The 20890-nt window shown below is 43.4% G+C and overlaps 1 protein-coding gene across 2 annotated transcripts; it reads right to left on the reverse strand.

Annotated features, from left to right (window-relative positions):
- Positions 1–1231: 1231 nt before the first annotated feature.
- On the reverse strand, positions 1232–19732 carry C8B (complement C8 beta chain). 2 transcript variants are annotated; one of them, XM_050307479.1, is made up of 12 exons: positions 19562–19732; positions 17872–17983; positions 16654–16795; positions 16004–16145; positions 13647–13779; positions 12587–12784; positions 10300–10540; positions 9131–9259; positions 8244–8407; positions 5935–6088; positions 4062–4130; positions 1232–2688 (listed from the first exon to the last, which is right to left on the reverse strand). In XM_050307479.1, the coding sequence occupies exons 1-12, from the start codon at positions 19696–19698 to the stop codon at positions 2537–2539; spliced, it is 1773 nt and encodes a 590-aa protein (XP_050163436.1). In that variant the 5' UTR covers positions 19699–19732; the 3' UTR covers positions 1232–2536. The 2 variants fall into 2 exon arrangements, with proteins under 2 accessions (XP_050163436.1, XP_050163435.1); XM_050307478.1 differs by having other exon boundaries at positions 17872–18028.
- Positions 19733–20890: the final 1158 nt, after the last annotated feature.

The raw sequence follows: 20890 nt of genomic DNA on the forward strand, positions 1-20890 counted from the left end.
ATGAAACGATAAAAGCTTCAGCATAGTATTTTTTATTACCCTCCAGGTTATAATAAATCATTAGTTAGTTGAATCAAAGCACAATATCACAAGGACAAGATAAAGTTACGTCCTTTATGAGAGGCTTCTGAGCCCGCAGGCTGCATATTCAACCACTGTTGAACTCATACTTCAGTTAGACTACCTTGCTGATCTTGACAACTGTCAAATCTCTCCTGTCTTTCTCCAAAAAAACGCCCAAATATACAAACCCAGGCACTGCCACTTCAAAACCTCTGGGCTTTTCTGATTTGGGAAGAACAGTTTCAATTCCGGTTGCTACACTTGGCTCTGCTTGCCACAGCCATGGATAGAGACACCACCACTTTGTGTTTAATCAGCTTGATGATCAGGGAAGGTGGTTAAATTTACAAAATCCACTCGACTCATTTGAGAAATCTCCTCTGTCAGATTACATCGATCATTCTCAAGAAAGGCAAGCAATGACACTGCAGTAACTGTCCTCACAGGTACCCGTGAACCCATGCTCAGGAGTCCTCAGCTGCAGAGCTTCCGCAATGTCCCTTCAAAAACTTGGCGGAATGTCATCCTTCACCCAAGCAGTGACCTCTTTGACCGTGACCCAAAATAATCTCCTGGCAATTTTCTATCACACAAAATATATCACACTTGTGCAGTGGAAAGGGGAAATGTTTTGGGTTGGCAGCTACATTATGAAGCCCATAATGAGTACAGAGCACTCTTCTTTTACATATGCAATGTGCTCTGCCTTTCTTAAAGCTGTCACAGAAACCTTGTCGATAAGTGTGGAGGCGGCATGAGGGCTACAACTAAATGCATGTTCCATTGTTCAGATGTCAGAGAGCCTGAGCTGTTCTTACAGGAATTACATTTAGACAACGTCAGTCTGAAGGGGGAGAAACTGGCAATACCAACCCACCATCACTAAAAACCCTCAGAAGTGCTTGACCTTGCAGATGTTAGAAGACTCATAACACTTAAGAAGAACTTTGCACTGGTGGAATTGCTTTTTGGAGCAAAGCTATTGCTGGTTATTTTACAGCAGGCCCAGCCAAATGTCTCTGCAAAAATCATTGACCACCAACAAAGCTGTAGGAGGCAAGTCCCTGGAATGATCCAGGCTCAGGTTGGTCATGAAATGGTGCAGAGTATTCTAAGTTCCTCTGCATTGTGATGCACAGCTCCAGGGACAGTAATAAAGGGCAACCCATGCACTTTGGCTCTTTTCATTAGCAAACTCTCTTCAAGTCAGATGTCCTATATTAGCTATCCATCAGCAGACTAGCAGTGCAGCTACTGAAATACAGACTTTGATAGGATCAAACTGATTAAACAGAGCCTGCCTGGGGCAGAGGCAGCTACTATGGGCAGAACACCTCAGTAAATGTGCAAACAATTGTTCCAAAAAGTTCCATTTATCCCAGAGAAGTTGCAGGTGCCCCATCTCTGGAAGTGGTCAAGGCCAGGTTGAGATGGGGCTTGGAGCAACCTGGCTGAGTGGAAGGTGTCCCTGCCCATGCCCATGGAATGAGAATGATCTTTAAGGTCCCTTCCAAACCAAACCATTCTGTGACTGTATGATTATGCTGGTGGCTCATCCTGCTCCAGCAGAGGGTCCTGGCATCCTGGAATGACATCCCTAGTCAAGGTACAGCCTCTCCATCAAGTGTAGCCATCTGTCCTGCTCTCCAATATCCCCAAGCAGCAGCAGAAGCAGCAGCAGCTGCTTTCTGTTCCCCATCCATCCCAGCTGCATCCCACTGTCCTTCCCTCCCCTTCCCAAGGAACCAGAGCACCGATGTATCCGAGCATACCAGGGTGCATCTGATACTCGGTGTATCTGTTCTACCTCAGAAAGGCACAGGAGGAGGCTCATCTCCCACTGTGCTAGGAGAAAAACTACTATATAGTCTCACAAGGCTTTGGTGTCACCACTTGCTTTCCACTCCTTAAAGATGATTTCTCACATGACAGATAATTTAAGTTAAATACAATAAATTGAGAAACTAGGATAGTGAGGCATAGAGGCTTCAAATGTCACATTAGATACTGTTGTGCTCATTGAGACTTGGACTTTAATATGCTGTATTTTGCTCCACATGACACAGCTGTCTTCACAGAAGCTATGTATTAGTGCACATTCTGCTGCGCCTCAGATCAAACAGTCTTTTCTTATCTCAAAGGAACCTTCGAAAACAAGACAGTACAATTTTAAATCATGCAGCTACCAAATATAGCAGGAGATAAAGCTTGTCTCAGTTAGCCCATTGCAACAAAGACAGAGAAAAGGCAAAATATTAAGGTCAGTAAGCACATTCAATCCCATGGGACAATTGCAAGGCATGTCCAAAGGTGTGATTCATAACACACTGCCAGCTCCCAGTGTCTTGAAATGTTTTTGACTTCAGTACACCATGAGCAGAGTGAGGCCAACTCAGAAAGCCAGTCAGGTGACATCTTCCCAACCAGTTTGCCAACTGCCCATCAGTTTTGTGTAAGTTCCTAATGATTCCCTCTAGCAATTAACCGTCTCCAAGTCTGGCCCTAAGCACGATGAACCACCATTCTGTGGGGCAGGGTTGTTGCACTGTCGTCTCCTTGTTCTTTGACCTCCTGAGCATGGAGACCAGCTGGTCCAGCACCCCCAGTTTCCACTAATAGCAGCATCTGGAAAAAAAACCAAAGCCGGAAAAGATTGTCAGAATAAAGCAGCTCTTTCCATGGCAAGAGCTGTCAGCTTCCATGAATCATATCTGAATACAAACAGCTCTGCCCCTGTCTACATCACTAACAATATACTGGAGTCATTAACAGTGAGTGATTGCTTTAAAGATGTTAATTCTTTGTTCAACATTTCTGGTGTTTGTTCAAACTACACTTTAAGAAGACACAAAAGAGGAAAGAAAAGGTCAATTAGATTTATATTTGCTTGTAGGATGTTTCTCTTTCTGGCTTAGTCCAAGCCTAGATAAGAAACACACCAAGTAAACTTGTCTCAGCCACATTTTGAGGTGGGAGGGGAAGTGTTAGCACTTCAGTGAACAACAGCTTGACTATTCAGTTTTCTCTCCATTGCTTTTCCTATTACACTGATTCTTCTGGACCCTGAGCATGTGAGTGACATAAATTCAAAATCCTGAGAATTATGGAGACAACAGATAAAAGGAGGAAAGGGGAGTGAGAAAGGAAATTCCATGTTGACAAGTGGATGGATGTAACTCTTTGGGAGGGTTGGATGTGAGTACATGTGTGATAAGCAGACTGAAATAAGGTATTACTCCATAGTTTAGGCTCCAGGGACTTCCCTAGAAACACCTACAAAATTGACCCCCTGCTTGGTAAAAGCTTGGCTTAGAGTGCATTTCAGACTAGCTTAGTTAGGACACAGGCATAAGAATGAGTACTGGATAAGACTGTAAACAAAGCAGTGATGAATGCACTGCATCAAACTGGTGCCAGAGCTCTGGATGCCTGGGATCTGGTATTATTTAGCATCTAAATTAATGAACTGGAAGAAGTAAACAAAATGATTAAATTCACAGATCATCCTAAACTAGAAGGAGTTAAAAACATCAGTCAGGAGACAACAGCAATATAAAGTGACCAAGAAGCATTAGTAAATGCTTCAAAACAACATAATAAGATTTTAAGATTAAAATGCATGGTAGCATATCTGGGGGAGAACAGTTTGCAACATGCTGGCTTTATCAAAGGGAAAAACTTAGCAAACAGAGCTGTTGGAGGAGACTTCAGGCTTGTCATGGATTGTCAATTATGCAGAAGTTCATATTTTTTATATAATTGCAAGGCATGTACATGCAGCCTTGAACAGCAAAAATAAACCCTCCTTCTCGAGAATGCAAAGAAATTCAGAAGAGGGTGGGGAAAGTATACCTGTCACCCTTTCAGGACATCAACTAAACCCTGGTGCACTGGGCTGGGCAGACTGGGGATAGCCAGTGCTGGGCATCACTCCCCATCCATCAGCTACACTCCTAATACAGCTGGGACTGTCTCCTCAGACCTGGGGTCCCTCTCACCTTTCCTCTTGCTGATCTCACAGGCGACGCCGCTGTAGCCAAGGGGACATAAGCATTCACATTCTGTTCCTGAAAGTAAGCAAAGATGGTGTGAATTAAAGACTTCAAGTCACATTTCCCTGCAGACACCCATTTCTTTTCAGCACTTCATTTTCTGTGAGGAAGGGACAGCATGTGAAATGCCATCATTTTTCTCCAATGTTGAAAGGATAAAATAGCAATAAGGAGGGGAGTCGTTGCTACCCTGCCATCCCTCTTGCCTCCCCAGCCATTTGTTCCTGCCACTGCACTGCAGCTAAACCTCCAACACACTGGAGCAGTAATTCCTCACACCAGGGGTCCACACAGTCCCCCTGTTCCTCTCCAAAAGAGATCACAGAATCACAGAATGGTTTGGGTCAGAAGGGACCTTAAAGATCATCTCATTCCAAACCCCCTACCAAGAGCAGGGACACCTTCCACCAGCCCAGGTTGCTCCAAGCCCCATCCAACCTGGCCTTGAACACTTCCAGGGGTGGGGCAGCCACAGCTTCTCTGGGCAGCCTGTGCCAGGGCCTCACCACCCTCGCTGGGAAAAATTTCTTCCAAATGTCAAATCTAACTCTGCCCTCTTTCAATTTAAAGCCATTTCCCCTTGTCCTGTCACTCCAGGCCCTTGTCCAAAGTTCCTCTCCTGTTCTCTTCGAGCCCCTTTAGGTGCTCAAAGGTGCTCTGAGGTCTCTCTGGAGCTTTCCCTTCTCCAGACTGAACAACCCCAGCTCTCCCAGCCTGTGTCCATAGCAGAGGGGCTCCAGCTCTCAAAGCATCTTTATGGCCTCCTCTGGACTCCCTCCAGCAGCTCTATGTCCTTCTTATGTTGGGGGTCCCTGAGCTGGACACAGCACTGCAGGTGGGGTCTCTAGAGAGAGCTCCTGATAAAGCTGAGAGGCAGCAAACTGCAGCATCAGAAATGAGTACCTGGGACAGGAGTATCCCAGCTTGGCTTTGTGGCAGAGGAAAAGCCCACATATCCCTGCTCTGGCTGCCCAGGACTGTGCTGTGCATCCCATGTCAGGGACCCAGAGGAGAACTCCCTCTTAGGAAAATAAATGGTCATTTAAAACCTCTTGTTGAGAAGATCCTAAATGACACACTAACCCGACTCAGCTCCTAAAAAGTTATTTAAACAAGGGTCATCATGAGACAAATCCTTGAAGTGCTACAATCAACTAGGTGGTACCTGAAGTGATAGTTTCTGCATTAGATACAATTTGATGATAATGATTCTCATCAGGAATTTTGCAGATGCAGATTGGAATTAGGCACTTGACAAAATGGTCCCTTTGTTAGAAGCTCTCATCACATCATCTATGTCTGTTTAGGTAGAGCGGTTTTCATTCAATTTGATTATTTTTCCCCTTCATTTTTAAATCACAGCCTGCTTACAAAGGAGGACAGCTTCTATCAGAAACGGGGGGAGGTGGTGGTGATCACTGTGCTTGGCACTTATATGGTGCTTTTCATCTTCAGAACACTTTTACAAACACTAATTAATGCTGAGACAGTAGTCACTTCTCCAGGAGGATGGAAGCAATCTTAAAAGCAAGGGAGGAGACTTAAAGATGTCAAAGGCTTTCTTTAAATGCATAATTGAGAAGGAACAAATTCTTCCATAAAAGCGATACAAATGGTCATTCCCATTAAAAAGACACATCCCCTGACTTTACGATCTTTACTCACCAGGACTCTACAAACAGGCCAACTTAAAAAAAATAAAGTAATTACCTGATAATGAAATGACAGGGGAAACTAAAGAGCGAAGCTTCCTCACTCCCCACAAATTCCTGACTAATTTCTCTTAAGATGGTAGAAAAGAGGTTCAAAATCCTTGTACCTCGCAGAAAGGGGGTGCCATTGCCCTGGCACGGAGCACAGCGACAGGAGCTGGTCTCCATCTGAAACTCATCCAGAGCCCGTTGCAGATTCTCTTTTATTGTGATTGCACTGGCAAAGTCATTCGGAGTCACCAGCTGATACAGAGGCTCTGCCTAAAGGGAGGCAAGAAACTGCATTAATTTCCAAGTTCAAGATGCTGTGAACATCACAAAGCTCAGTGGTGGCACAGCTGGGGAGGGAAATGAAGGCTGTGTGGTACAGGCTCCAGGTTTCCCATTACTATTTACTTAAACCTTGTGAACAACAAAGCCGCGATGTCAGGAATACTCAGAAGGATGCTCCCCTTGGTTTCCAACACCAAAGCAGTTGGAAATGTGTAAAAAATACAGCAGCTGAACTGTTAGTTAACAAACAAGCAAAGTTTCACAGGAGTTTCATTAAACCCTTTCTCATCCAGTTTCCTGATAAAGACATTTTTAGATCAGATTTGCTCAAACTTCCATTTTCTGAGTGATCTCTTACTCTGATTTAATAAACATCCCTGAACACCCATCCACAAAAACCTCCTCCGTTCCCTCTACAGCCCCCCAACACAGCCAGAGGCACCAGTCACAGGCATTTACATCAGCACCTTCACCTTCACCACTTCTGCATTTCAAGGATGATTTCTATCTTTATGGAGCCAAGATAAGAGTTTCCACTGCCTTCTAGAAGGGAGAGGATTTGATCTCCATCTGCAGATGGGGTCGGTGGGAGAAGACAAGGGGAGGCACAACACGGTGAACATGCAATAGCGGACCAAGGAGACTTTGGCTCACTCATAATTTTTCTCTGGAGAACAAGAGGAAGTTAAAGTGGGATCTCAGTATTTCCAGTGGGATGATATTGCCATGTGTCACCAGAGGATCCATCCTAACATCCCAAATTCCCATCCTCACTATAGAGATGCCACCATACAGGCCACATCAACAAAATAGGCATGAAAGATCACTCTCCTGCCATCACAGGCTCAAACTACTAGAACTAAAGAATGTTTCAATAAAAAAATACTAATTTCCTGATGCTGTACATACACTATTCATCAATTATCCGTGATCCATACTTTGCTTTTTGAATTCAGATGATACAAATGAGGAAATACACTAAGAGTGACCTGCCAAGTCCCCTTCAGCAGATGATTTATGAACTGATTTGCTTTAGTTTTCCCTAACTAAGCATTCTTGGGCTGACATTTAGTCACACTTCACTGGCACTTTTGATCTTCAAGCCCCACAGGGATATTGGTATGGAAATGAAGATACCAAATCTAAATTACATCCGCCTGAGGTTTTTCACTGGGCAGCCTGGCCACTGATGCCAGGCAAGACAAAGAACACAGTAATTTCTTGTGGGAGATTTTTCTGTACGTGGGATCTAGTGCAGAGGGTTGCATTTCTCTTGTCTCCTGCCCTGAGACCTCCCAGTGCATTTCTGGAAGGCCAGTCCACAGTACACTGGGGGCTTGGATAAGACACCTCTACTGCAAAAAGTGCCACACAGGCACTGGCTGTATTTCCAAATTACTGATTTTTTGCTTGCTTCATATTTTTAAAATTCACCTCTTTCTTGAGAAACAAACACCTTTTAGAAATATTTTTGCCTAAAACTAAATTTTACAATAAAAAACAATGATACAATAATAAAATCAATTTTCACCACTACCAGTTCAAACTCCTGTTTAAAAGAATGTCCTCTTGCACCTTTGTACTATCCACTTATTTGGACATTTAAAACGATGAGGCAGAATTGCTACATACTTCTGCTTGCTTTTCACACTTCTAAAACTCTTTAGGATCAATATCCTTGACTCTTCAAAACCTAACTCCTCTTTTTAAGGTTTAGCTGAGCTGCACAAACATCCAGGCACGTATGATGAACTACTTGACCTTCTAAACTGGAAAGGATTGTTGCTAAATTGTCACTGGTTCTACAGAAGATGGGAAAATTCAAGAAAAATAGAAGTGCTGTTAGAGATATATTTTGGTAAGTTATACACTGATAAAACAGAAGGTGGATTGTCTTGCATCTTGCTTAGCATCAGCAAAGGATCACATCTGCACAGCCACATTACAAGGGTTAAAGCTCTTTGTGTACTTCCAACCACACTCTTTTAAAAGCATCACACCTTCGATTTTCTGAATTCCCAGTCTTAGAGAAACTACGCTGCAAAGTAAGGTCTATTATTCCTCTGGGTTTTTTTCTTATTTAAACACAGAGTTCTCCAAGGTGTTCAGCTAAGTAAGGCTGAGTGAAGGGATGGACAAGTACCTTTAGCTTTATGATTTCAGGGTTGTACTGTACAGCATCTCCCCACTGCTGCATGAGCTCAGCTGTCGGCAGGTCTTTGTAGGCCAACGCGGTGATGTATTCACTTGCTCCGCCACGAACCAGGGCGATGAAATCTTCCACATACTGTTTTTTGGAGGTGCTCTCTGCAAAAACACATTCACAAAGTGGCCGGCTCTGCCCGGTTATGTCTTTGCGGACTGCAGTTGAGATACAAGCTAACAGCAAAACACCCCTGCACAGGACCCATCCCACTCAGAGGGCAAAGGAAAAAGGCCACAAGTGCTCACACCTGGTTTCCTACAAAGTGTGTCCTATGACCCTCCTGCTCCCTTCCAAGAATAGCCCATGCTCCTCTCCTGCACTCTTCTCCTGCACCCTGCTCACAGGTCTATCCACAGCTCCTCACCACCAGGAGTATTCCTTGTTCTCCTCCATGTATTTTCAGGTGCACCCTCCTCCCACTGTACATCCCCAGCTCCCCACATTCCCTGAGGCTCCCACAACACCGTTACCTCCTATTTTTCCCCATCAGGGCTTTTTTTGGATGCAAAAAGGGGCACGCTGGGCTGCTCTGCTGAGAGGTGGGAGATTGGTAACACAGCGACAGCCAGGTGGGTGATGGTTGATCTGTCCCTGCTTTTCCTGGGGATGCTAAACAGATATTTATTCTCTACATAGTAAAGAAAATCCTGGAAAAAACCCAAGCTTTGAGACATCTCCCGTTCTGTCAAGCCTGGCTGGGGTTAGACAGTAAACTCAAAAGTGGCTGGGAGGGAGTTGGGAAATATTTCAGGCAGGTAAGATCAAAAAATCTTTTCACTATGACAAAGGCTAGAAATGAAATGGCAGAAGTGTTTAATGCTTACCTCCAATCTCTTTTAAAATGGCTATACAGGCATCTGCATTTATTCCAAGTTTCACATAGACATCTTCAATATTTCCACCAATGTTAAAGCCAGCCTGGGCGCATTTTTGGACATCGCTCAGAGAATAATCTTAAATACACACCAAAAAATTGTGTGTTTTAATACAACTGTTTGATGTTTTATATTTATATACACAGAAAATGGACCTAAAAAGCCCTAGAGAGAACTTAGAGCCCAGCTCAGCACTGGGGACAGTGTGAAGACGTTGCTGCTGCTGTAGGATCCTGATCTAGGTCTGAAGACACTGATGGGTGGAGCATTTTGATGCAAACAATAATAGACATTAGTTCAAGCAAATGTGGCTTGTGACAGGCCCACACCAACAGCTGAAATTCGGAAACAGTATTAAAATTTGAATATGTGAACTCTGAATCTAAATTCTGTCCCTCTGACTACAGGATAAGGAACTTCCTAGACAGCAGAAGAGCAAACAGATTGAGCATCACCTACAGCAGAGTCCACTAAATGCCTCTGAAAACAGACAACAGAGGCAGGTCCTCACTCCCATGCCAATAAATAAATAACTGAGAGTGCAGCTATTGATTAATGTCACACAGCTCGCTCTGTCCTACACGACAATCATCATTTCTTGCAACAAAGGAAGTTAGAGTCAAAGAGCAAGAGCAATGTCAGGCACAAGAGTCACCCAGCAAATTATTTACTGTTTCCTACATACCAGAAAAGCTCTTGAGGCTAAAGGTGTTTCAAAACTGCCACTTGAAAGGCAATGGAAAAAGAACTTAGGTGAAGGTTTTCAAAGCTAACAAAAGTGTTAAGATCCATGATTCTCATTCATCTCAACCTCTTGTCAGCCTCCAAAACGTGTCATCTAAAATACTTGCTACAAGGCCCTTCTTTGTGAACTGGCAGCACCCACAGCCTGAGCACTAGACAAGCCCATGATGCTGTGAATGCTTTGAAAACCTCTTTATTCACTGCCATAAAGCACTTCTACTCCCACATCCTGCAGGACTTTTTTGAGAGACTGTTGACTCCTTCTTCCACAATCTCTCTTTTCTCACCTCAGATCTGCGCCATCACTGTGCGCCTGTAGAGGGGTTTTCCCACCAAAAAGCTGGTCCCAAAGCTCCTTCACAACCATCACGTACCTGCCTTCTGGAGCTCGTCGCTGTTCATGACTAAAGTATATTCGTAGATGCCACCGACAGTGGCCTCAGTGATGTAGTGGGTCCCGTAGTCCCTGTAGAGCTCCCTGTACTCCCCGTAGCTGTACTCTGTTGGGAGCTGGTGGAGCCTCTGCAGGAACTCGTAATGCAGCATCAGGGCTCGGGGCTTCAGCTTATAAATAGCAACAGCCAGCTCAGAACGGGCATGGATGAATTTGCTGGACTACATGAAATGCAGAAACACAAGAGAACCCAGAAGAAGTGAGGGATGTAATTCTTGTGACGGTGTGTGGTTATTTGCTCTTAAACAATTAGCACTGGTCAGGATTTATCAATTTTACAGTTTGCAGCTGGAAATCTTTTAACTTAGCGAAAGCAAAATTTTTAGTGGTAAAGTTTCTGAAAGTCAGGCCACTCTTGGGACACAGGGAAAGGCAGGGTCCAGGCTCTGCTCTGGCATATGCAGGATGCAAGGACACTGCGGCATCCCATGAGCCTGCTCCACCCCTAGTAACACTGACTGGCCTTTGTCAAACTCTCTCCTGAAAAGTTCTGACATCTGAAATTAAGATTTATATGTGAAATGGTAATTCTTTGGCTAATCCATATTCATATTTCACAGAATATGCTGTTATTAAAACTCAAAGGAAAGAAGACAACACAAACACTCCCACATACATGCACACATATTTGTATGTCTCTGTGTAGATATGTATCCACTGATAAATATTATCTCTCTGCTTTCTGGCATAAAAATCAGGAACGGAAGATGTCTTTAAACATGTTCAAAGGATTTAGTGTCCAGCTGTTTGAGCCAGTAGGGTGAGCACATCAGGGAGGGTTCAATATGAAACTCTGCAGCTTATATAATAAAACCAAGACTTAGTACTGGGTTTCTTTATGGCTATCTATTGCAGATGTTTTCCATAAACCTCTACTTTTGTTGTGGGAAATGGCACTTTGCAGGAAACAAATGCAAGTTTAATAGACAAAAGGAATACTCTGCCATTCCTGAGTGTACTATATACTGAAGGGAGACATAGATCAGTAATACTATTAAACCACTGATAAGAGCTATGCTTGTTTACAGCAATAACAGATGAAACAAAGAAAGCAAATGATGGTGCACACTACCTCAGACTCAGTCTCATAAAGCAGTCCTAGGAGTTATAGACCTCTAGCCAGCTTAAAGCCAACCTCAGCTCACAGCTGTGACCAAACCTCTGAAGAGGAGACTGAAAGTGATGATGCCTTCTCTATTTTGTGGGGAGTGTGTCCTGCTCTGGTGAATGATGCATGTGGTAGATAGATCACCTCAGCCAAAGCAAAGTGGCATGGGTTAGTCTATAATTAAACCCACGGAAGGCCTGCTAGCAGTTTTCATTCTATGTTATTGTCAAGGCTGCCCTACAGTGGAAAGCTTGCCTCGCTGTTTGCATTATCATTTACCAATGTGATGAGCTCCTGCCTTGCACCTAAAACCAGAGATGGCCCTTCACGTGTGAGCTGATGCTCTGCAGGGATCACACAGACAACAGCCACCCACACCACTGACCAGTGCCTGGACTGTGTGTACAGATGCAGGAATTACTAGAAGTGCAGAGATCCTATTTGCCCTCCTTTCACCCCAGATATCTCAGTCACTGTCATTCACCAGTAGTTCAGGGGGAACTCTGGGCTCTGGGATTTGATAGCTACACCCCAATTCTACCTGCAGATTCCCTTGGAGGAGCCACTGTGTTGGCTGCACTCCCAGACTGCTTTGGCATCAGAAGCAAGAACCTCTTATGAGCCAGCACCCATGGCCACGTGGGGACTGTCACCTGAACATCTCCAAGTAGCAAGGTGACTGTAAGGAGAGAAGACCATTTGAACAGGCTGCTTAGTTTCACTTTTTTAATGGCTTGACTACAAACATTCAAATGCGGATGCCCAGCAGGACACTGGACAGACCACACTCAGAATCATAAAATATCCACAGATGGAAGGGACCCAGGAGGCTCATTAAGTCCTCTCAATCATTTGTGGCTGATTCCAGAGGTTAGGCAGCCCAGTTCCTGGCTGAGAGGTGAATGGAAAAGCTCCTGGATGCTGTACACACAAATGAAGGCATTGTGGTTGTAGAAAAGACTTGACCAAATGGCAAAATCTGGTCAGGGGAAAGATTTCATTTATCCCAGTCATGGCTACTGACATGATGATGAGCATCAAACTGGCACACACACTTACAATAACATGTTAGAAGAGAATTAAGTGGAACAGTGCTTACAGTTGAAGAAAATCTTTTCGTCCTCTGAATGAACTTCGTGAACCTCTTGTCGTCTGAACTGAAACCGAGCTCAAAGAGTGATGGTATTGCTATACCAAAGCCGAAGCTTGACTCTGAAGCCTTTGCCCTCAGGACACTGCTTTCATAATTTGAGTAGGAGTCATATTCAGTCATTGTAAATTCATATTTGCCTTTGGTCTAAACAGAAAGGAAAAACAACATGTCTCATTTCCTGCATAGCGATTGTATACCTGAAGCATGGGGAAGGAATGCAGATACAAATATACTTGTGAATTAATGCTTGCACTTTGAAGATGAAAAGCCTTGTATAATTGCAAAGCACTATTATTATTAACACAGGTACTTCAAGAATGCTTGATTTACAGCAGCAGGAAAGCTACTATCTGCTCCATACTGCAAGGTCCTCAGGCTTTCACTTAACATGTCAATCTTATGCAAAGAAGGTGAAGTCTTAAACACGGGCATCAATTAAAGTACGAATTCTAAAAGGAAAAGGTTTCCTAGTGGGCAACACTAAAAAGTATCATGCTATGTCATCAAAAGCATTAAGGTCAAATATATAATATTTGAAATATAGCTTTGATGCACTACAGAAACAACCTTTCACACAAAGCACATGGTGTGCTGCTCAACCCTCAGCTGTTGCACAAGGGTAGCTTTCCCAGCCTGGCTTTTAAGGCATTCTACAATTCTGTCTAAAACTAACCTCCCCATGCCCACTGGGTACCTTTTGAGGCCTCTTGGACAATTCTTGGCACTGGTAAGGTAAGGCTCATTTTTTGAAATAAGGTCCAAGGGAACACTGACATCTATTCCAGTGCACATGGATATTATAAGTGGGGGTGTTCAACATCATAGAGTATGTGGGGTATAATCATGTTCTACAATAGGGTTAAATTTACTCTGATCCTATTAGATGCCAAGAATTTTTTGTAATTTTTTATAAAATGATCTGGTAATGAAGCTTTATTGGTTTTGTGTACTAAATCTATTGGAATATATGTACGTATGTTTACTTGCAGATAAATCTGAGACGTACCTCTGGTGTATAGCTTTCTACATTGTATGGCTTTCTGAATCTTGTGTCCATGATATAATGGGGAGAACATCCCCCAGCATAGTACCTGTGATCAAGAACTAATCCTTCCAAGTTGTTTGTGAAGATATTTAACCTGTAGATGAAGCATAGCAGCAAAATTTTACAATATTATCAGTTTAGAGGTAAACACTAAATGTTTAGTGATAGGCTGAGAAAGACAAAAGATTGCTTTGTTTGTCTGAGGACTTTTTGCTTCACACTTCTTTATTTTGAAACCACAAAAGAAAGTTTTACCTCTTTCACAGTCCAACCAACCCAGCTGCTGCAGAAGAACCTAACTGACTAACAAGGAAGCAAAAGGCAGAGTCAAATTTTGACACTTGATAAATATGAAGGGCAATTTTCAGCACCCAGCTATGAATGTTAACCAGTGTTACTACCACCAACACTGGCAGCTTTTGTAGTCTTTGCTGGAACTCTCAGGGACAAGCAGAACAAACCCTCAGCAGCCAAACCCTCACCCTGCTCACTCATTGCCAAATGCTCACTGCATCCAGTAGGAAATTTAAAGACAGGTTTGCCAACCCCTGTCATCAATCCAGACCAATTTTTAACTCACATTTCTTTGTTCTGGTTTATCAGTCACAATCTTTGCCAGGTTTGTCAAGGATCAACCAGAGGTCAGTAGATAAGAGAAAAAAGTGTCAGGGTACAAGAATAAAGGTAGTCAAGGAATTGTTCAACTAATCCTTGAAATCAGGGGGAAGTTTTTCTTTGATTTCATTGGGTGATGGAGAGAAATCTGCTCTAAGAAAAGATGTAGCTCTACAACCTTTTTAGATGAGGAGATTAAACTCCATAACTTGTTCTTCCTATTGCTGCTGGTGGGATGTATTGCAGTAAAAACCCTTGTGTTGCTGTCAGGACACAGACCACCCTCATGGCACACAGCTGAGGATGTGACACTCATCTCCACAAACTCAAGTGGTAAGAAGTGTAATTAGATAAAACTTCACCAAAAAAAAGAGGATAAATTGGTAACAGTCCATGTGTGTCCCTATTAGCGTTCCAGGACTTTGTTGGATCTGCCTCTCCTTATTTTGGGGAGAGAGGCTTGCATGATAATGACTCTGAGGCTGTAAAAAATTAACTCTAATTTTAGAACAATCTGAAAAGATGGGAAGTCCACTAAAAGCAAATTACTGAGCAATTGTAGCTTCAAAGAGATGAGAAGCATGTTCCTATAATTGTCCAACATTATTTTTAATTTTGATTAAACTCAGAAGTACAAAGCATTAGCAATAACATGTGCAGCAGCCATATCTCCAGAGAATAACGAGGAAATTATAATTTTTTCCTTGCAATAGGATTTTTTCCTTTTTTTTTTTTTTTTAATGTAAAAAGCATTTTTTCCCCTGCAGAATGACAAAAGACTCTTTTCACACAGTCTGATCTTACAGAAAGTTGTCACAGTCTTAGCTTGTAAAAGCTGGATCAATTCAGACTTGGATTTTAATCCCCACAAAGCTGGAATTCACTAACATGCAGGTTAACTCTACCCCAGTCACGCAAAGCACATAAATTCCATCATCTCTCACTGTTGTGGAAGAAATCAAAAACATTTTGAACTCTTCCCACCTTCCTCCAAATCAATACATGGTGTAAAGATACAAACCCATAGTAAGGTTCAGATTTTAGGCAACCCAACATACTGATTTCATGGAATCATGGAATGGCTTGAGTTGAGAGAAACCTTTAAGGTCATCTAGTCCAACTCCTCTGCCATGGGCAGGGACACCTTTCACTGGACCAGGTTGCTCCAAGCCCCCTCCAACCTGGCCTTGAACACTTCCAGGGAGGGGGCAGCCACAGCTTCTCTGGGCAGCCTGTGCCAGGGCCTCACCACCCTCACAGGGAAGAATTTCTTCCTAATCTCTAATCTTAACCTACTCTCTGTCAGTTCAAAGCCAATCCCCCTTGTCCTATCACTCCATGCCCTTGTAAATAGTCTTTCTCCATCTTTCTTATAGCACTTTCAGATACTGGAAGGCCGCAGTTAGGTCACCCCAGAGCCTTCTCTTTCCCAGGACGAACAATCCCAGTGCTCTCAGCCTTTTCTCATAGTAGAGGTGCTCCATCCCTCTAATCACCTTGGTGACCCCGCTCTAGACTCACTCCAATAGGATGATATCCACAAGACTTTGGATGAGGTGCCCAAAGGTTGTTAGATCCTAACTCACTTCTGGATACAGCAATTGCTACAGCTTTTCTCTGGTCAGTGTTTACGTCTGAAGCCACATAAGACCATTCTTAAAGGCCTTAAGTAAGAAAACATCTCATGAAAGTTGCTGACTTACCCTTTGGCCAGATTCTCTATTCCCCAGTATTGTTCCATCTCCTGGTCACACTTTTTAAACACCTTTTTGCAGTTTTTCTCATCTGACTGGTCCCCACAGTCATCGTCCCCATTGCAGAGTAGCCTCCGTAGAATGCATCTCCCTAGGATGCAAGGTGTAAGTCACTCATAAAATAATCTATGATCACACTCTCTGACTCAGTCTAGAAACAAAATATAAGATTCCTGTAATGAATGGTTCAAATCCAGCTGGAAAAAAAATCTTCTCTATCTGCAGGGATCACCAAACTCTAACTGCTCAGTTTCACTCAAAACTTTCATAATCTTAAAATTCATTGCTCAACCTAGAAAGGATGTCAAGAATGTCCCAGTGCATGTTCTCCTGTTTATATACAGATAATAATATACAGATTTTACTGATATAACTGGTTTCAATTTTCCTATTTGAAGACATGCTTTAGACTGACAGATGTGGGCTAATGGACTCAGTCAAAGCCACTGATGCGAACACAAGCATGGACGGAGCTGGGTCAACTCCTGACATCCCTATGGCCCAGCAAACCCTTGTAAAAGCAGAAAGTTCAGCACAGTAGTGTCAGAGATGTCACCTGAGCACCTCCACTTCTCAGTTCCCACTCCTCAAGTCCTTACCTGTGACTGCACACACAAACCCCTCACATCTAACTTTATTCCTGCAAGGACTGTTCGTAACACAGTCTTCGGTTTCTCTGTCAGAGGGATCACAGCGATCTCCATTGAACTGAGAGGGTTGTTCCAGGCGGGCAAATCTGTACTGTGATGAAATAAAAAATATTGACTCAAGTGTACAGAAATTGTGAATTTTACGCTTCTCTAGTTAAAAAACAACCTTTGTGTTGTGGAGAACTGATCTAAGGGTACTGTCACATTAAAAAAAAAAGTGTCAGCAAGGAAGTGTGATGTTAGTAATATGCCTAGTTTCAAAGGTTTCTGATCTGCAACAGTTTTAATTTTACTAAGGAAAGATTGAGGATTGGAAGGGATGAAGGAAAGTTTGCTTTTCTTTGACAGTTTGTTTAAATGAGCCTGACAGGGTAGCGCAGGACTTTGCAAGAGTAAGGAAGGATTCAGTTCCATCTCCTCTCTTTCAATTAGCACTGGTAACGACATCCCTTGTTATTTTCTGTCAGTGTATTTACTTGCCCCTCTGTATCATTAGGGATTTTTTTCCGCCCACAACACTGCTGTGAAGCAGTCAATTACTCTGTCCAATATGTTAGCCCTCCTTTTTTCCCCAGCTTCTAAGATTAACTCTTTGATATGAAGCTTCACTCTTCCCAACTCCTATCACTGGTTATTTCTGCTTAAGCCTGGGAACAGCTTCTCCAACTCATTAGCAGAGGTCTCTCTAGCAAGGGGGATTTTGCTCTTCACGCTCTTGGGATCATTACTTTCATTTGATGGGGCTTCTTGGGTGGAAAATGCTGGCTGGCAGACAAAAAAAAGCATCTTAATCCTGAGATGCACCAAGTGTCTCCAGGTCCCACAGGGAATCATTAGTGTAGATGGTGCCTTGCACTAACTCTGGAAGAAGAGGACTGTATTGGAAAGAAAGTCCCTGCAAAGCCCCAGCTTCCCATTTGTGTTTTTACCAAGCCTGGGCTTACACCTTATCAGGACAGAGAGCCACCCTGGAAAGTACTGGAATTACTGGGGGTGGTGAGCTGAAGAGTCAAAAGCCACCTGAAAGCAAAAGCCCAGAGTCTCACCGGTACAGGACTCCCCTCAGCAGCCTCCTGCATGCCCAACCCCACAGATGATAAAGATAAGGCTCAGGGAGGTCCTGCCTCCCCATTTCTCAGGCTTCATGCCTAGACCACAAACACTCACCCTTTTCTTCTGGCAGGGATCACACTTACTCCACGAGGACCAGGCGGAGAGCACGCAGTCGCGGGGCTGTGGCGGGTCACTCACGGAGCGGACGTGCCTGCTGCTGGTGCCACTGAGGGTAAGGGACTCTTCACCACTGTGCTCAACAACACGAGAGCTTCAAGGTGTGAAACTACTGATTCTAAGGAGCAACTTGACCTATACCTATACCTATACCTGTGCAAAACTACACATCAAGGAGAACTAACACTTGTTAGATCTCACCAAGTTTTGCAGGCAAATCTAGATTTCAGTTCTCATTCTGTACTGGCACTGATTCTGTACGAAACCTGACTCCCTCTTCAATGCCCAGGAGCAGACCCAGTCCTCTACACCACCACCATGACAGTAGCCCTGCAGAGCATTCAGCAGGGGTGACTGCAGGACACACATTTGATCTAGCCAGCATAGGAAACTCAACCCACGACCCAGCAACCTGGGCTTCACCTTAAGCTGTGCAAGCCCTATCAAATAACTTGGCCAGTGGCCAGAAGTAAAATCTGCACTTGCTGCTTGCTCCCTGCCGCTTGGTGCACGGGCAGCACTTTGGTACCTCACTGCCATACATGATAAACAGCTCTGAGGTCAGGTACCTCTGTGACAAACACCAGTCCCAACGACAAGGGCTGGTGTGCACTCAGCATTTTTGAAAACCAGGCTTAAGTGTCTCTCTTTACCAAGCAGCCTATTTTTTCCCAAGCTGGCCAAAGCCATTAGTCTTTGACTCTGTTCTCAATTCACAATAGGGAATCATTAACTCATTAATCCTTTTCAACCCTGTAATGAACCTGAACCCCAAGTGTGAGCCTTTACTTCACCTCAGTCACTATCTCCCCCCTCATGTGACAACTCTCTCCAACATTTCCACAATGCCAGAGCTAAAATGCTGCTTACTCCTTTGGTGGATTCAGTATTTCTGATTAAATCCTCATCCCAGACAAATGCTTCCTTGTATCATCTAATCTGAGTGGGGAGCTTTAGTAAAATGTTCACAATTAGTTTCTTTTCATACCCACTTTGACAAGGAAACTACCCCAGCAGTGTTCCCAGTTCTTCCACCAAGACAAGAAGCAGCATCAGCTGAAACTTTAAGTATGATTTAGTGCCTGGCATGGGGCTCCCATTACAGCATATTAAAAGTCACACGGAATAAAGGAATTACAAAATCTCATCAGCTTGCTGAGGCATGAAATCAGTGCTCAAAGTTCAGAGAACAGTGCAAAAATACAGTTAGATTGGAAAGACTACAGTCACAGTTCTCTGAAGGAGCAAAATATATTAAAGTACCAGAGAAAGGAACAACTATTAGCCATGTTCTCACCATTTACACACTCAAAGAAAACAATCCCCTGTCTCCCCAGCACTCTGTTGGTCAGCTAGCATGGGAGAAGGCTGCATGTTGCAAACAATTCTCTGTTACAACATGACTATGGCAATTTGTCATCTCAAATTTATCAAGAGGATTACTTTTCTGAAGCCAGACACATTGCACTATGTTAACTTCAAAACAATGTCTCTCGCTATTCATTAGAAGTACAAAAATCACTCAAGACAGCAATTACAGACCACAACATGAAAGCAGAGAGGTTGTGCTGATTTTGATTGTTTACCTTATCATCCCATGGACATGGCTTCAGAAACACCCACTCACCCAAAGCAATGAGCAGTTCGGATGCCAAGTACAGCACAAAGCAGCAACAGTTTGATGGGGTACGGGGTGAACATGGTGCAAGTTGTGCTCATCACTCCCAGGTACCATCGGCGACTTGAAACCACCACTGCTCCCATTCCATCTGCTAGCGGGGGTTTGAAAATGGTTAAAGCAGTAGAAGATAAATTACTGAGGTTTTTTTCCCCACCCTGTAAACAGCAGATGACCCAGCACCTGGCAGGTTCACAAGGTAAACGTTGTAGCTGTTAGCACACGGCTTTCCGGAGGCAAGCAGGGAGGAAGCAAAGATCTGTCTGGAAGCAATTTACACTTTTATTTGTAATGTTCCTTTCAAGGGATTGGGAAAACGAATATTTCAACAAATGAAACATATTTGAGTCTTGGCAAGAAGAAAGTGATAAGTAAACTCAAGTCGGCTTTCTAGGAATAGAGTGCAAAATCATTTATTTATTGCTGCTTTTCATGTCTGTCTTCCAGAGGAAGGCCAGACATGAGGCATAAGCACTCATTCTCACGCCTCAGGGAAAGCCTTCATCCTGAGAGTGTCCTTTGCTGTCTCTCACCATGGTTTGGGCTCATGGTGCTGGGGAAGACAAAAGCCCCATTCCACAGAGATTCTCTGCTCCACGTACCTGTTGAGCCCATGGAAGCCTGTAAGGTATTAAATTAAATGACTTGGTGTTTTCTAGGTACTACATTGAGTCATTCTCTCTCTTAAATGATCCCACCAGGCTGAGAACTTACCATGGGCTGATTCCCATCAGTTCAGTTGGGCTTTCAAAGGCAGATCAGGACCTTCAAAACCTTGCAGAATGTCTCTTAAGTTACTTGTTGAGGTAGCCTTCATATCCTGCCCCTTCTGCCTTCTTTTTGATTCTTGGGACACAACAGTCTTTCCTTTCATTTTCCTAATTAGTCTTAACCTACAATGAGCATCTTGGAGAAAAGTTCTCTGAATCTGTGTTTCCCTGTACAAAATGAGGAATATCATTGTGTTTTCTCACCCTTCCTCTTGGTGGACAAGCAGAGGTTCTTTGAAGAGACACAGCCTCACTCTGTGTGCAACTATGGCTTTTAGCAGCACAGTCTCTCAATGTGGGAAAAATCTCAGAGAGCTTTGATGATACAAAGAATAAATACATTTTAATTTGCTTATTATGGGAATGATGGATGCTATATATAAAATGAATCATATTCACTAATACAAAACAAATCTGACAACCTCAGTGCCATTACCTCGCCAAGTGCTACACCTTAATGTGTCACAGTTACCTTACAAATTACATTATCCTGCCTGTGGAGCCATGT

This window comes from Myiozetetes cayanensis, unplaced genomic scaffold (genome assembly GCF_022539395.1).
Source record: "Myiozetetes cayanensis isolate MyiCay16 unplaced genomic scaffold, myiCay2020 scf12, whole genome shotgun sequence".
NCBI classification, from domain to species: domain Eukaryota; kingdom Metazoa; phylum Chordata; class Aves; order Passeriformes; family Tyrannidae; genus Myiozetetes; species Myiozetetes cayanensis.